Source organism: Pimephales promelas, chromosome 5 (assembly GCF_988280905.1).
Source record: "Pimephales promelas chromosome 5, fPimPro1.hap1.1, whole genome shotgun sequence".
NCBI lineage: Eukaryota > Metazoa > Chordata > Actinopteri > Cypriniformes > Leuciscidae > Pimephales > Pimephales promelas.
In genome coordinates, this window is record NC_142773.1 from 34633312 (window position 1) to 34650213 (window position 16902).

General features: G+C 38.0%; 1 protein-coding gene across 5 annotated transcripts in view; it reads right to left on the reverse strand.

The window, feature by feature from the left end:
- Nucleotides 1–16902, reverse strand: part of arhgef4 (Rho guanine nucleotide exchange factor 4) — an 81354-nt gene that overhangs the window by 18053 nt on the left and 46399 nt on the right. For all 5 annotated transcript variants that reach the window (XM_039676671.2, XM_039676675.2, XM_039676670.2 and 2 more), the window contains one exon: nucleotides 15937–15990. In XM_039676671.2, coding sequence (XP_039532605.2) covers nucleotides 15937–15990 — 54 coding nt within the window. The remainder of the gene's footprint in view (nucleotides 1–15936; nucleotides 15991–16902) is intronic.

The following is a 16902-nucleotide window of genomic DNA, read 5'->3' on the forward strand; positions in this document are numbered from 1 at the left end:
ATTGTTGAGCCAGTGGATTGATTAGGGAGACGGACAAGAGAATGAAATCGTCCTGATTTGTTTATCGGCTGCTAAGTGTGGCTCAAAGCATACGAGACAGCACATGTCAGCAGAGTTCTGCATTTCCAGGGTCACATGGGCTGATGAGATCAAATATAGTTCACTCAGAGCCCAAAGTCAGACAGTCACGGTGGGGTAACCCAAATAACCCTGTCTAGAACAGCCCCGCAACCGAGTTCATGTGCAACAGGGCTGTTTTCTTTGTAATGCAGCACGATTTTAAGCACGACATGGTTTGGGGTCTCTCTTTGAGGTTTTCTTTTTTTTTTTTTTGTGGCACAGATGTTTTGGATTTTGCAATTCCGTTAACACTAAAATATTCACTGAATATTTGAATTGTCCCTAATGCAAAATGCAATACATTTACTTTCCTCGCATCCTGCATTGGATTTGTTATCCTTTCCCTCATGAGACAAAATAACCCGAAGCCCTAAAATGATATGTACTGTATATATTATTTTTATCCACCTTTAAATTACTAGATTTTATCAATAAATTATATAATTCAAACACGTTCTTCACATTCTTTGATACTGCATGCCTCTGGGCACTAGATGGTCTTATAGCGCTATATAGAGCAAATGAGCTGTTCCAATTTAGGTAAAGTTTTAACATTTTGAACACTTTTTTGGGTTTTGTAAGAAGTATTTCTCGCATTCCATGTTTCCAACCACATAAATTCCTCGAATCCAGTAAAATAAAATGGTGTATTCATGGTTCAAGTGCAACAAAAGTCTTTGGGTCTTGGACGACTCTATTGAATCCTCAAAAATAAAAATATAAATTGTTTCGGCACAAAATAACCCGAGGGAATGACGAGGTCTTTTAATCAACATTATATGCTAGAAATGCTGTCGATTGAGCATTCCTTGTTCTGAACCTGTAAAAATAATATAATAACCTATAATAAAAAAACTACCTTTTGAGTGTATAAAAAAACACTAGTATCTAGTCTAGAATCAAACCCTGAAGAGATGTGCGAACATCCATGCACATGAGTGTGTTAACTCGTGCATGTTTTTAACCAGTTGCATGTACACACGCACACACATATATATATATATATATATATATGAAGAATTCAGATGCAAAAGCCTCTAAGTGCCATTTGAAATTTTCTTCTAGAATGATCATTTTTATCAAGCTTGTATATTTAAGTTCAGTAATTTCACTTAAATTGCAATGAGGATTACCTATTAATTGTCATTTAAGTGAAATTACTGAACTTGAATATATAAGCTTGATAAAAATGACCATTTTAGAAGAAAATTTCAAATGGCACTTAGAGGCTTTTGCATCTGAACTCTTCATATATATATGTATCCTATATCTCTTTATATATGATTTCTGACCCGCTGAGGGTAATTTAAGGAGTTGATCACACAGGCAGAACTGTGAATGCGCACTGACCTGCTTCCTTATAAGTCCACATCCTCAGATAAAGTCACCCGACCGCACAAATTCACCTCTGAGCCATGCAGGCGAAGACTTCCACTCAGCCTAATCCACGTGCACTTTAATGATTAAGGCCTAGTGCTAAAATGACACTAACTTGCATTATAACACTCATCAAAAAGAACATCAGTAAGCACAGAACATTGAAGAACGAAGACAATTGAGAGAAGATAAAAACGCCGTCCCTTCACCTCAGACAGAGGTCACATCAGTTTTGAAATGGAATTTCATTCCTCGCTGATTTCCCTTTTAGTCGGGGAACAAGTTTATGCCATTCACATGCCATCTAAAAGCCTTATATTAGTCTTATGGGGGTTTTCATATTGCTGCGGTCCGAATCCGTGACCGTTCACGGTGCCCTCTGCATCATCACGTGCATGGCGCATTAGAGAAATCAGAGATATATTGACAGAGACAGGTCAATATATTGTGTTTATTATTAATTTGGAGCTATTATATGCAGCAGAGTGAACGACACTTGGTTGCCGCTCTGATTGCACTCACTCTGCACAATTACACTCACTCACCACTGTCACACTGTCATTCCCTAAATGTGTTTTGTTGAACTAAAGACTCATCCTCAGCAAAAAAGCATACACGTTACTTTACTTCCTGAACAAGTTTGAGTTGCATTCACATGAATCACGCTGTTCCAGTGCATCCATCAAAGAATCCTAAAATATTAGAATGATTTCTGAAGGATCATGTGACACTGAAGACTGAGGTAATGTCTGCTTTGCCCTCACAGGAATAAACTGTACTTTAAAATAAAATACAGTTATTTTACTGTAAATTGTAATACTATTTCATAATTTGATGTTTTCACCTGAAAGAACTAAGTTTTTCTATCTGTGATTGACTCAGTACCTGAATTTAAAGAAGAGGTTTCCTTTTAAAATAATGCACTTAGTCTGTGTATCTGATCTAAAATTATTGACTATCCACATTGTGTTTGTTCAATCAACTGTTCAGATATGATTTGTGTGCCCCATGGCTCTCTGGCATATTTCTGGAATATCTGCATTGGTTTCTGTGGCAATGACATTGGTTTTGACGGTAGGTATATGCCAAAAAGAAAAGAAAATGCAAAATGGAGGGTTTTGCAATATTCAAAACGTGAATGATTTATACTTGTATGTATCAGTCTTCTAATGTACTTAGAAAAGCCCAACCAGGAACAGGAGATGAAAATTAGCATTAGCTAGTTTACAGGGTTTGTATTGTAACTATGTTTGCACTGTTCCTGTTAAATAATTTAAAAGAAATAAAATAAAAAATACAGATGTTGTCTTAGGCCATGTTTACACCTGGTATTTGATCAGGGTCGATCAGAATAGACAACGCTGAATACAGGTGGGGTCTAAAACGTTTTGAGCTTGTAGCTTTTGATCAAGCAGCACAAATGTGGAGTAGTGGTCGTGTTGCCTTCGCTTGTGCCTATCTGTGAATTCCAACAATGCCGCAGGGTGTCCCATTAATGGTATTATGGGTTAAATGAATGCTCATCAACACCCCCTTTGTGGCCATGCACGGTCCGAAGTCAACACCAGGACTTCACAAAGGATTGTTACCCAACAGTCTAAGTGGCATTACATCATCAAAATGTGGATACAGAGCAACATAGGGCTGAGGGTATGATTTGGGACAGAGCCAAAGTAGAATTTACTTAAAGTGATTTCAAAAGTCACCCAAAATACTGTACATCATTTTTCATCTTTTACTAACCCTCATATCATCCCACACCTGTATGATTCATATTTCATTACCTAAAATACAGCTGAAATCAAATAAAATCGAATATAAATATTAGATGAAGAACTTAAGGGAATTTTGGCAACTGAAATAAAATAAGTTTATGTTTAAGTAAAAGTACTCAAATTAAAATGTAATAAAATTAAGTTAAATGGACAAATTTAATAATAATAATTATAAGCATAATAATAATGATAAGCACATAACAAAATGAATAAAGCTTAACCTTAAAACTAGGGCTGTCAAACGATTAATCGCATCCAAAATAAAAGTCTGTGTTTACATAATATATGTGGGTGCACTATATATATATATATATATATATATATATATATATATATATATATATATAAACACATGCTTGTATATATTTAAGAAATATTTTCATGTATATACTGTATATAGATTTATATATAATTTATATTATAAATATTTTATATATGAATATTTTTTTATTTTATGTAAACACAAACTTTTATTTTGGATGTGATTAATCGGGATTAATCGTTTGACAGCTCTACTTAAAACTAAAATTATAAAAATAAAAGCTATAACAACGTTGGACCCCATTAACTTCCATTGTATGGACAAAACAGATATATATTATTAAAAAAAAATATCAGTTTTCATGAGAAACTCACACAGGTTTGGAACGAAATAGGCCTTGACCATAAAACCATAAGCCCATTTTGTTTACATTTTACATTTTATTCCATATTCATCACACACTCTTCCTGAAAGAGTTCCTTCAATGCACCACCATGTCTTTTTTCCTTTTGTGCATGTGAGTGCCACAGACTTCACAAAGCAGGTGAACTCAGTGTAATATACTTTAAAGAGATGGTTTAGAAGCTGGCTTTGAGTGGCACAGGAATCAATGCAGATATATAAGCCCAAAGGGCCCTTCTAGAAAAAACTCATCAGTTCATGTTCACATGACTGACTCTGCTTTAACACTCTAACTGTGTCCCACATTTACTTTGAACAACAGACAACATAAAATCAATAACATGAGTGCTCTATGTGCTTGTCATTTCAAAATATCTAACCTTTTAATCAGAATATTGAAATCAACTGTTAAGGTGCATCCGCTTTCATAAACCATAAGCATAGGTGTACTGCAGCACCTGAAACAAATGTACCAGACGCTCAAATCTCCACCTCTTTAACAGCAACATGTGTCTTATTCAAATTCAGATCAGAGCTCTGAGCAGCAAAACGTCCCAGAGCCGTCATAGCCTGCCAGGAGAAATCATGCTGTGTTTAAGTAAACCATACACATTACCACAGCATTACAATGAGAAAAACTCATAAACCACTGAGCTTACTACCCACATATTGTTGGAATCAGAGCTGCAGGACCCGAGGCAAGTCATAGAGTCCATTTGCACATGTAGCCTACTTTTAGGAGATGGCTTTAATGAGAGCTTCTCTGAATACTAGCGGCTCATGGATCATCCTCGAATCAAAATAAAACACACAGGTCAGCTAACCAACAAGAGCAGGGGAAAAGTAGCTAAGCAAGCACTGAATATGCCTAATTTTCAAACATTTGTGCTGATATTTGCACATAACTCAATATGAGACATTGGAGCAGATGTGCTATGAGACCAGGGTCAGGTCTGCATCTCAGTGTAAAAAGTCAACGAATTTCATGGTATAGACCATTTTGCAAGATGTAAACAACACTGGTCCAGAAACACTTCCTGTTTCAGTTTGTAACTGTTTTCTTTATTTCACATGTAAAGAAAACATCTTAAATATGTTTGTTTAACTTTTTGATTCAGTTTTAAATGTTCTGTTGGTTGTATTTTATCCCAGCTTTTATGTAGTGTTAAAAAAACTGAAACAGGAAGTGCTTCTGGACCAGTGTTGTTTACATCTTGCAAAATGGTCTATATGAATATTGATACCCAGTGATTTCCAACTAGGGCACTTTAGCAGGTGCAATTATTTTTCGTTTTCATTGTTAAATATTAATAAGAACAACTAATTCTAATCTCATGATCGGTCTTATGATTTTCTTTTACAAGGGAAACCATATACACTGCCATTGAAAAGTTTGAGGTAAGTAATAAGTATCTTATGCTCACCAAGGCTGTATTTATTTAATCAAATATTAATGCTTAACACCATTCAAAAGTTTGGGGTCAGCAAGAATTATTTTTTAAAGAAATAAATACATTTATTCAGCAAGAATGCATTAAGAAAATGACAATAAAGACATTTATACAATTTTCTTCTTTTTTAAAATGCTGTTCTTTTTTAAACTTTTTTATTCATCAAAGAATCCTGAAAATTAACAACAAAATGATTTCTATATGATTTTATTGATGCTGAAATTTTAGTTTTGCATAACAGGAATAAATTCGATTATTGCATTATACTTACATCACATATAGGCTACTTACGAGTGTAGCCTTGGTGATCATTAGAGACTAAAAATTTTACCGACCCCAAACTTTTGAACGGTAATGGTCAAAGGTTAAGATGATAAATAATGAATGAAAGAACATAACAGCCTAAGCATATGTTTAGACTGACAGAAAATAATAATAAAGTTAGCTAATCAGTTAGCTGTAGATAAGCACTTATAATGAAGAGTTATGCTAAGAGTCTTTGACTAAAGAGAGATAGCGTGTGAGTCACAGATAAGATCCTCACTGGGAAACATTTAGCCCAGCAGAGTCTGACATTCCCTGTGTATCAGAGAAGAGACAGCCGGCCCCGTGTGAGGAATCTCCACGTCACATCCAGTCAAAGACTATTACATTCACTCCACGCCAAAGTCATCTGACAAGTGTGTGTCTGCAGTGGGCCTGACATTCAAAATAAAAGCCTGATACCATCACGGTTTAGTTTATCTTATTAGTTGATTTGGGAAACATAACTGATTGGACGAGGCACTTGTGGCACTTGTTCCAAATAAACGCTGTTCTTTTGATCTTCCAATATTAATCAAAGAATCTTGACAGAAATGCATCATGGTTTCAGAAAAAGTATTAGTCACTATGACATTTTTTTTAGGATTTTTTTTAATGGAATGTTGCATTATTGCTATAAATGATTTATCCGTGCACATCATTCGTTTTCTTGTGCCCTTAGCATCTTTAATCAAAATAACGTACCCTCACTCTTGCAGAAGCCATCACAATAAGGAAGAAAATATCAATTTAATGCAAATTAATAGCAAATATTACAAAATATTACCAACCCAAACCGTTTTAGTATCTTTTATCCTACTTCAGACACAGTTGACATGCTCACACTTAATTTAGTTTATATGACAAAACAGTACAAGGTAGCTTGACGTTATGCACAAAACACATTTCCTGAGAGGAAGAAGCGGTCAGGACCCATGCTATAGAAAGGAGCCGTCTGTGCCTTGCACAGCTTAGTCTGGCAGTCCCGCTGGTGCCTGTCTGAGAGCAGAATTGAGGAACTGATAAACTATACTCAATACAAACAGGCGCACGTCGTTTACTGACAAATTAAAGCTGCATGATATTCATCACTTTAAGCAGAAAAAGTCTTTGGCAAGATTACTGACGTCCACTTAAGCTGCAGGGACAGCTGATGGACTCCAGGCAGAGTGACGATGGGTGAGGAATTCTGGGTAAAGTGTTGCTCAGACAGTCAACAGAGGGCTGATGAGGTGAACATGAGGGGCAAAGAGCCTTCATATGGTTTTGTCTTCTCCTCACTGTTTAGTATTCAAAGACTGACTAACTGATTAACTACTAATTTGTATGATATTCTCTACTATTCTTGTGGCCTTTTATGAGGGAAAAGCTACAGAATCCAATGGAATCAACGGATGAGCTCTATAATGTGTTCCATTTAAACTTTTTCTTTGACAGAAAACATGGTAACAAAGGAAAGAAAAGTTGACTCATCAAGCGATAGGGCTGCCCTTCATATTCGACTAATCGTAAGTGGGCTATATGAGGTTAGTCGCATAAGAAAGAAAAAAACTTCCGTGCGATACTTTGTGGTAATTACAGTATGTCGGGCAGGAAATCCAAACAGCTGCCTTTCATGCATATGGCTTATAATTTGAAACGCTCGCTCTGATGTTGATGTGCGCAATTATTAGGTAGATAATAGATAATACATCATTCGAAACTGTAATGACCTACTTTTATTTGTGTAAACTCACAATAACACGAAAATGTTGTGCCTTTGTGAAACAAAGAAAACAAACAGGATGTGCTTTGTGCCGTCTCGACGTCTGTGAACTTTAGCGCGTCAAAAATAAAAACCAAAACTCAGTGTATACTTTCCTCACAGACATGAGAAACATATCAATAGAAAGCTTGAAATGTCAAGCGATCGTACAACCAATTCAAGTGGAAAAGAAATATTCCCAGATCAGCCTATGTAGTCCATATGAAACGTGCATATTGGCACGTCCACTACTGTGGAGATGACAAGTCAGCATTGTCAACTTAATCACTGCAGCTGAAAACTGAGAAAACATTATCAATAAATTATTAAAAAGTTTAGACAGGCTCCTTTTTTTCATGATTCATAAACATTACTTTAGTCAGTATGCTGTATAAGCTTCATGTGTGCGCTTGAGCTTAGGCGGTGTTTTATATATAGGCAATTAAAGGCTCATTATTATTTATATGGCTTATTATATATATATATAGTTTAGTCGACTAATTGCTTAAATGAACGACTACTAGTCAACTAGAAAAATCTCTAGGCAGTCCAAGACATCTCAAACATTAAAAATGGCATTTATTAATAATTATTTGCAAGTAGGCCAACTTGAATTTATTTAAATAATTATATTTAAGATAATAAAATATAATAATAAATAATTTATATTTAACTAATAGAATCAGCATAAATCTGTTAATTTTGAAACAATTCAATTTAATCTGTTAGAAGTATGGTTTATACGAATATGGCTAAATGTATAACAAGCAAGATTTAATTAGTTAAAAATGTATAAGATTGGTTTAAGTGTATAATACATTTTATTGGTAATAGAAAATATAAATTTAACCAAATTTGTCAAAGAGCGAACTTTGTCAGATGCAAAGCTAACGCACATGGACAGTTGTAAACTTATGGGTACTAAAACATTATCAAATTAGCCAAAATATTACAAACTTGTATACACGTTCTTCATAAAATCATATAATTAGTGAAAGATTAGCGCCTTCACCATGTCAAGGGTCCATTCTTGTCCTTGCCCTTTTCTTATGAAAGTGATCTTGCAGTCTTTTCCCACTCTCAACCTGCAAAACACTTGCCCTCTTTTGACTTTGTGAATGATATTAATGCCACACAAGTCTGGGACAGTAATCTGTATAGACTGCAGATTATAACTAACCCTGCAAACAGGATCAAAGTTTATTAAATGACCCAAACAGAGGGAGGAGTGTTTGTAATCTCCCCATGAACTCACAGAAAATGGAAATATGCCACAATGATTTCACAGCAGCGATGATGTCTCCCTCTATGCAGTGGAACTAGGGTGGGAACATCCCGACCGCAGTGAAATTGTGGGTGAATCGGCTACTCCAAAACAGTTAGAATATAGCCCAAAATATTTAATTTTAGCTGTCTGGTTCAACACAGTGAGAACTGTGTGAGAGGTAAGCGGAGCCATTCACACATTGGTGGGAATTCCTCTGGTCGATGAGGCAGTGGGGGACTCAGTTTATTGTTGCTGTGGATGTACGATTACACTGCAGTGCTATTTCACCCGTAGACTGAGCAAAACACCTCAAACAGAGAAGCAACTGAGTCACACTAGATACTGCAAACAAACACTGTAACAGCAATGACACGAAGCTCATATATACAGCAGGTGAACTCTGCCCCGAAAATATCGTTTTCCACATGTTATTTTTATTTTATTATGAATTATAGACCATTCAAATCCATCATGTAACCAACTGAAGAACTGTAAAACGATTCTATGTTTTGTTGCACCTGAAATGCTTAAAAAGAAACATCTAGGGACTAGGGAGTTAATGTAAATGATTAAAACCTACAGATTTGAATATCTATTTAGAGAATTAACACTCACAACAGGTCATGTCAAACACCATCCATCTCTTCACATCTTTTCTTCATAGCAGAAACCAAAATAAGACAGAATGGGGAAAGAGTATGCCTGAAGGAGGCTAGCATACAGCAGAGCTGTACAAATGTGGTTTATGTAAAAAGGTGTGAATGAAACACCTTCTGTTTTACTGCCGTCAGTTGTAATAGTGCCTGAGGGGCTGCAAACCCCCCCCCCCCCCCCCCACCCCGTTCCGTCTACATGTTAACCGGATTAGCAGAGCAATTGTTGGATTATGAAAAGCAAAGGCGTAGCTTAGTGTAATACATTTGGCTGAATTAACCATTAAATGGCGTGTCATTCAGTTTCTTGGTGATGAATAATCATTTATGAAAATTAAGCAACGAGTGTTCATATAGAAACTCTCTCTCTCCATCACTTGATCTGGCTCGCACTGGGCGGTCACAAAATTCTGCAATCTAGACAAAATACCCCCCAGGGAAAATGCGGACACACATCTGCTCCTCTTCCAGCATAGAAACCCAAGTCCTTTTGAGAAGAACTGAGACTTTCTATTTCTGGCTCTGAGACAAGTGTGAAGAGCTTGTGCATTTCACACAAATAATGAAAGCAGAAGAGAAGAGGCTTTGCAGAAGCATAATGTTTTTAAGTGTGGTGGTGGTGACACATCATGCGAGAGTGTTTCCACTGCATGCTGCCCGTTCTATAGCGCATCTGCACTTTCAGGCGACCTTTACACAGGTAAACGCTGGAAAGCACATGATAAGCCCTTCGTGGTGTCAAATGTGTCATGGTGCATGCATTGACATTATAGGGGGGGGGTGGACAAGAAAAAAAAGTTTTATGATTGTCAAAACATCTGGTAACTAAAAAGAAATGTATTAAGCTTGGTGACAACACGTTATAATGTTTACATGGCTACTGTTTTTCAATTTGAATACAATTCAATTACAATACAATATACTGTATAATACAATACAATACAATTCAATCCCTTTGATTTGATTCCGATGCTGAATGTGTGAGAGTTGGCAGCCCCTGTTATTATAATCAATGATGAAATCAGTTGTGCTGCTTAATATTTTTGTCAAAACCATGACACTTTATTTTAGGATTTTTTGATGCACTTACAAATGAATGAATGTCATTATATTAGATACAAACTATTAAACAAACTCTTTTATTCTCAAATGTTTTGCTTGCAAATAGTGTTTTTGTTGTCCATCATTAAAATAAACGGTACTTGGATTTTATTCGATAATGCATTGACATTCATGTATTTTTTAAATGTCTAAATACCTTTTGCGGTCACTATATTATAACGAAAAATATCAATTTCACTAACAATTTAATAACACTTTTTTAACTACACATTACAAACAAACTTACACATACAAATCAATGGCTCCACTTTGATGGGTCATAGCTATGTTAGGCCCTTCTGGTAAATATCGTAACTCTATTGACAGGCATTCCATATTTGTTTTGTTTTTTTACATGCATTTCAATTGCAAATATTTAACTGGTAGATTATTTTGAGAGCTATTAAAAGATCAAAATAGACATGGTGCTGTCATGACATCATATTAGGAGTACATATTGCGACCTCCCTGTCAGTAATTACACTAAAAAAACAGTTATTGATGCCCAACACTAGGCAGATAGTCTCTTTATGCCGAGCGGCCATAAGAACTGACTACGATATCTATGTATTTTTAAGGTAATCAGCTAACCTACCTAGTTCACTTTGTTATTGCCGTTTTATTCCATTTAAATATCTAAAGGTTACTAAGAAGAAGAAAAAAATATAAAACGTTTAAATATCAATCTGCACATGTGAGGGATATTGGTTATGCTAATCTTTAAGTTATCTTGAGTAAAACCGCAAAAAAAAATCATGAAGCACATACAAAAGAGCAGAACCGGAAGCGATGAGACCTGTTTTACAGAATTCGGAAGTAAGTTGTGCATAGAGCCTATTCAGGGAATGGATGGTGTAGAACATTTGTTTGCTAGGGTCCAGTCTGGCTTGAACCCAAACCATTTCTCTCAGTCTAGGGATGCCATGAAATTAGGATTTGTTAGTAAACAAACTCTCATTAACCATTTTTTAATGCTCAAACTTATGAAAGTTTCAGTTCAGAGCGTTTCTCACGTGTCGCTCCAGTTTTTTCTACCTCCAACTGTTCTGCGATCAGCTACGGACAGTGTATGAGTGCTGTAATGAGGTCAGCGAACCGTGACGAGGTGACAGCGCTGTTTGAAATGTCTGTAGCTATTGCCCCCGGCTCACAGTGCACCATTTATTTCCCTCCATCACAGGAAAAGTCACATCCCATCTCTCTTGGGACAAAGCAGAAAACGAGAAAAACATCCAAATTGCAGCTGACGTGGGTAGTGGTGGCTGTTTGAGACATCGGTGCTACCTAGGCTGGCGGTCATTGGCTTGTCTGTCACCATGCCAACCCTGAGAGAACATAATGAGACCAAAATACTGCTCAAGCTGGCATCTCTTCTCATTTCACATAATTCGTCTTAGTACACGGCCACTGGCGCACGAAAGTATACGGTAATGTCAGCACAGAAAGAGAGAGTTGCTCTATTCTTAGAAAGGAAACCTGAAGAATTTGCGTTGATCAATATATCAGCTCTGTTCACTGACGCAAAAGGGGCAGTGTTGGTTTCCCCTCAAATCTTTTTAACACAGCCAATGCTTTCACTTGCTTCTCATGTTGTACTGAAAATCCAGCTGAATATTTTTACATGAACGCTGATGTGACATGATTAAGGTGTGGAAAAGCTCAAAGAATGCTAATGTTGCACATTAATATCCTGCAAGGGAATATGTGCAACTGCTGAATGCAGGTAACGCCGTCACTTCGGTCATAAGCAATCCATCTAAATCTAGAATACACATTGGCTCACTTGACAGAGCCTTCCACAACATTACCACTTAACCAATTACGAGCCAGCAGCAACATAGATCAATAGATGACATCCGTGACAGTAATGCAATAACCAAAGCAGGATACGGCCGAAAAGAGAGTGGCACATCTTCATTCAACAGTAAGGCATCATCTTTAATCTCGATTCCCACATGGCCACCAGCAAATAAATCTAGCTCGATTTCTAGAACTCATGTTTCTTCAGTACATGTAACATGCAGGCAGACTCTCCTGTTGCTTTGAGGAGCAGCAGCTACGCCATGTGTTTACATTTGCATTGAGACAGTGGCGCTTTCAGCTATCTCCTTTCGCCCATCAAGGGCTTAAGACAATGTCATTACATTGACCGAAAGACTGCAATACAATGAACAAGAGCCATCACAAAAACCTCAGCGAGGCTGCATGAGTGTCAAGTGACGTCAAGCTCAAAACGTCCAGCAAAACACACACTACTTATGACATGATGTGAGAGAGTCTTACCGTTGGTGGAGTGAAGGCTCTCCAGACTCCAGTAATGGGACATGACCCCTCGCACTGCTCTAACCCCTCCGGCCAGTCCCAGAGCGGGGCTAAAGCCCGAGTCAGAGCCAGGTGACTGCTCTGAGCTGCCACCACTGCAGCCACCTCCTGCCAGCGGGACGCCCACCTCACCGGCACTGTGCTGGGTGCGCATGTGAAAGCACGGCGAGAGGAAGAAGGGTGGCGTCGCTTCAGGCAGGTGTCTGGTCCAAAAATCGAGTCTCAGAGCCTCGTGGATGTGGCGTAGCTTCAGCCCTCCTCTGTCATTCCTCAGTCGCTCTCCTGCTCTTTTACTTTCACTCTTGGATGCACAGTCTCAAAGAGCTCACGGCTCAACACAGACGCCCAGGCACACAATCAGCCTTCTCTCTCTCGCGAGCGCACACGCATACAGTCACAGGCTGGCATCACCGGGGATCGTCTGAGGGGAGGAGGACTCATACGACTCGCATGACTCAATGTGAAACGCCTGCTCTGGCATTGAAAAGAACCGCCTTCCTCCTCCCCTGCGATCCCCCCTTGAGCCCCCCCTCCTCCGCTGTTAAAGCCAAGCTGTTGGTAAACCAAAAGACAGCGCCTGGAGAAAGCACTAGCGATGTCGAGAGTTGCAAACAAACCTTCTAAGAATTTAACCCATAATTAGCTGAGATCGCACATAAATGACGAGCCCAAACATGTACGCAATTTACCACAAACAAAGAGTGCTTGCACAGCACGCTGATTTGATACAAAAAGACTTGATTTCCATAGAAATGCTCAGAATCTCTGGAAACTATGAATAGAAAGGAATGTGGTTCGAGGCCATTCTCATTAGACTCAAACTTAAGAATCTTGACATGGGTGAACCTTTGCAGCTGGACTATACTTTACATGACATGGGAGCTGGAGGACGAACAAAGATAAAACTCAGAGGAACATTCCTCACATTCCTGTATATGACAGATCTGATCTGTCACTGGTTTAGATCAGGGGTTTTCAAACTGGTGTATCCGTGGAAAAGGTCAAGTTTAGAAAAACAGAATAAAATAAAAATAGTTATAATTATAATAATGTGATGATGATTATTATTAGAAGCAGTAGCAGTATTAGAGAGGAAATATTTTGCCCCTTTTTTACAATATAATGTTTCTATGAAGTTTCAGCTCAAAAATACCCACAGATCAATTATTGTACCATGTTGTAAATGCCCGTTTTTGAGTGAAAGGAAAAACATACTGCTTTCGTGCATGTATCTTTAAATACCAAAGAGCTGATGCTCCCCACCCTGTTTTCCAGAAGAGGGTGGAGCCTGTATGGCTACAGATACTCTAACAAAACATCTGTTTGCTTTTGATTATCATTTCTATCCCGCTCACGCTCACGTGACATTGCAGTTCTTCATCATCAGGAAAATGTATTATCGGCATGCGTTTTAAAGCCTTATCAGTCTAAACTTCTGATATATGTTTTTTTTTTAGAGCGCACACACTCAGAAAGCTGGATATCAGACAGCGCGCCCAATTTCTCTTTCACACAAGGTTGTCAAAAACACACAAAGTTCACATAAACACAGCTGGCTATGTGAACAGCAAGTAAAGAAATCGCATGTGTATATTAAATTGAAAGCAGCGTAATATACAGTACCTACTGCTATATGCTGTTAATATGAATTACTAACAGAGAATAACTTTAGTAACTTTAAAGGGGTCATGAACTGGCTTTTTAAATTTTATTATATTGTTGTCTGAGGTCAACTTATGACGTTCGCTTGGTTTTTGCATCCAAAAACATTCAAAATGAATAAGTAAAAGGCTATTTTATACCCTAGTTTTGAGCCTAGCAGAAAAACGCTCGGTTTTTATGGGCGTCTCGCACTGAAGACTCGGAAGTAAACGCCCACTGCTGTGAGTGGATAACAGTTTTGCATATTATAATGAGTTTCAACTCACCTCGTCGGTGTACGTGGGGGAAATTGTTTTGAAAACGTCCAATGTTGTCAAATGGCAACCGGAATGATTCGCCCATACATGTTCGACCTAGAGACTGTGTGTTGCACCATTCCTGTCGGATCCAATATAGACGGCACAGCACCGTTCTTGACTCTTAATCGGTCTGCAAATCCAGTCTTGTTTACAAAACAATCCTCATTGAAATGCAGCGAACAGATGGACAATGTTTTACCTCATCAGCTGGAACGTCATTAAAAATAAAGTTTATCCATGCAGTCCTATTGGAATCCAGAGGAAGCATCTTCTTCCACAACCAGACACTGCACAATATTCTGTATTGCTCGGTAGCTCGACCCATTTTGTCATCACAAGGTAGGCATCTATGTTATTTAGCTATGCGTGTAATGCGCGAATCGGTGGGCGGGGCTAAACCGGCCATGTTGAATTAGGCGTTGATCTTCTTCTACGGGGGTGGTGTTTTATCCTCTTTGACGTCATAGTTCCCCACTTTGAAAAAAGAGTCGTTTGCTGAGGCTGGTGTCAATAAAAGCTTTTATTGGACTAACTATTGAAAGGACGTTTTCAGTTCTGAAACTTACAGGACATTCTTTTAATATGATGACCTCTTAGATGTCAAAAGCTCAAGGAAAATTTGATTTCTCAGTTCATCACCCCTTTAATAAGAATACATTTCTTACTTGAATGCTGGTGTTAAATGCTCTGGCGAGGAGATAAACATGGCGGACTGTGTACAGCTCACTGAGGACGGGGTCTATGCATATGTGAATGTGTGACTTCACAAAATCTACAATCTGCAAATAACTTGTTCTGATTTATGGGGATTAAAATAAAGGAGTGGGTGGATTTTTACCATTATAGGGAGGTTGTATACATACACTACCGACACACATTTATGTTCAAACACCATGTAAAAGTGAATTTTGCATAAAAGGCCTTTAAAGAAAATAGCATACATATTATAAATAAAAAGTAACTGAGCCTACTATATATACACATCCCCACACTTAAAAAACCCAATTGGACTATTAGACAACAAACTAATGGTCATATTAGTATTCATAAAAATGCACAATAAAATGTGTATAAAAAAAACAACAGTTATAAATGCAAATAGGTCGAACAAACAGGTTTAAATATCCCTTCAATAATTTCACGCAGGCATTGTTTGAAAGTACAGGCTCATATTGTGTTTCAGAAGGAGTAAACTCACCTAGAGGAGCAATCTGTCCATGTGCCTCTTGTGCTGGTGTGCCGAGATTTGATTCTGTGGAGAGCAGCATGTATCGGTGTTAGTTTCTCTCATGAAGTGCTCCTGAACTCAAAATACAAACTAAGACTCAAGTTCTATATTTGCATAAACCGCAATAGGAATGCTGCATTGGCTTGTCATGCAGAGTACAGAAAGGTTGTAGAGTGGGCATGATGTCAGCAAGGAGCAAAATGAGGTTATTGTGTCTTTCTCCTCATAGGAATCCATATTACATGAGGCAAGGCATTTACAGAGGCCTTGCAAAACATACAGAGCATGTCATGGCAATAAGACACCAATAGTGGGAGGCATATTTTACATAAATAAAACAGAACAAGAGTAAAAACAAAGATCAAGAAGTCTCAGTTCAGACCAGAGATCCAGAGAAAAATGCACACTTAAATGTATAACTGGCTCAGATTTAGTCAGGTTTTTATGTTGATCATAGAAACATAATGCTTGCAACAGCAAGCAAACAAAACTGCCAACTCAAGGTCAGCCTTCAACTCTCAACTCCATTTCCTAAATCCAAGTCTCCTTTTAAAAGTGTGCATTTGTGAGTGTCTGTAAAGGTGGGGGTTATAAATCCATGCCAGGTCTACCTCTATGCTCAGAGAGAAAGAGAGAGTGAGAGAAGGCCTGGCGCCAGTGAGTGGGTGAGAAATAATCAGCAGGATTGTTTGGCAGAAAGGGAGAGGATCAGCACTGGGGGCCTCTGAGCTCCACGCCCCATGCATTACCGCACAAAGATAGCCTCTGTGCTCCTGATACGTGCACACACGACTGAATAAAGCTTCTCCTTAAGGAATTGCACATTGTAGGTGGAATTCATCACTCTTCACAGATGTATTGTTTGTTTGCGGCTGCAGCTGAGCTAAGACCTCCTCGGGTTTATGTCCAGGTATCTCAAACAAACTAGGCCATGTT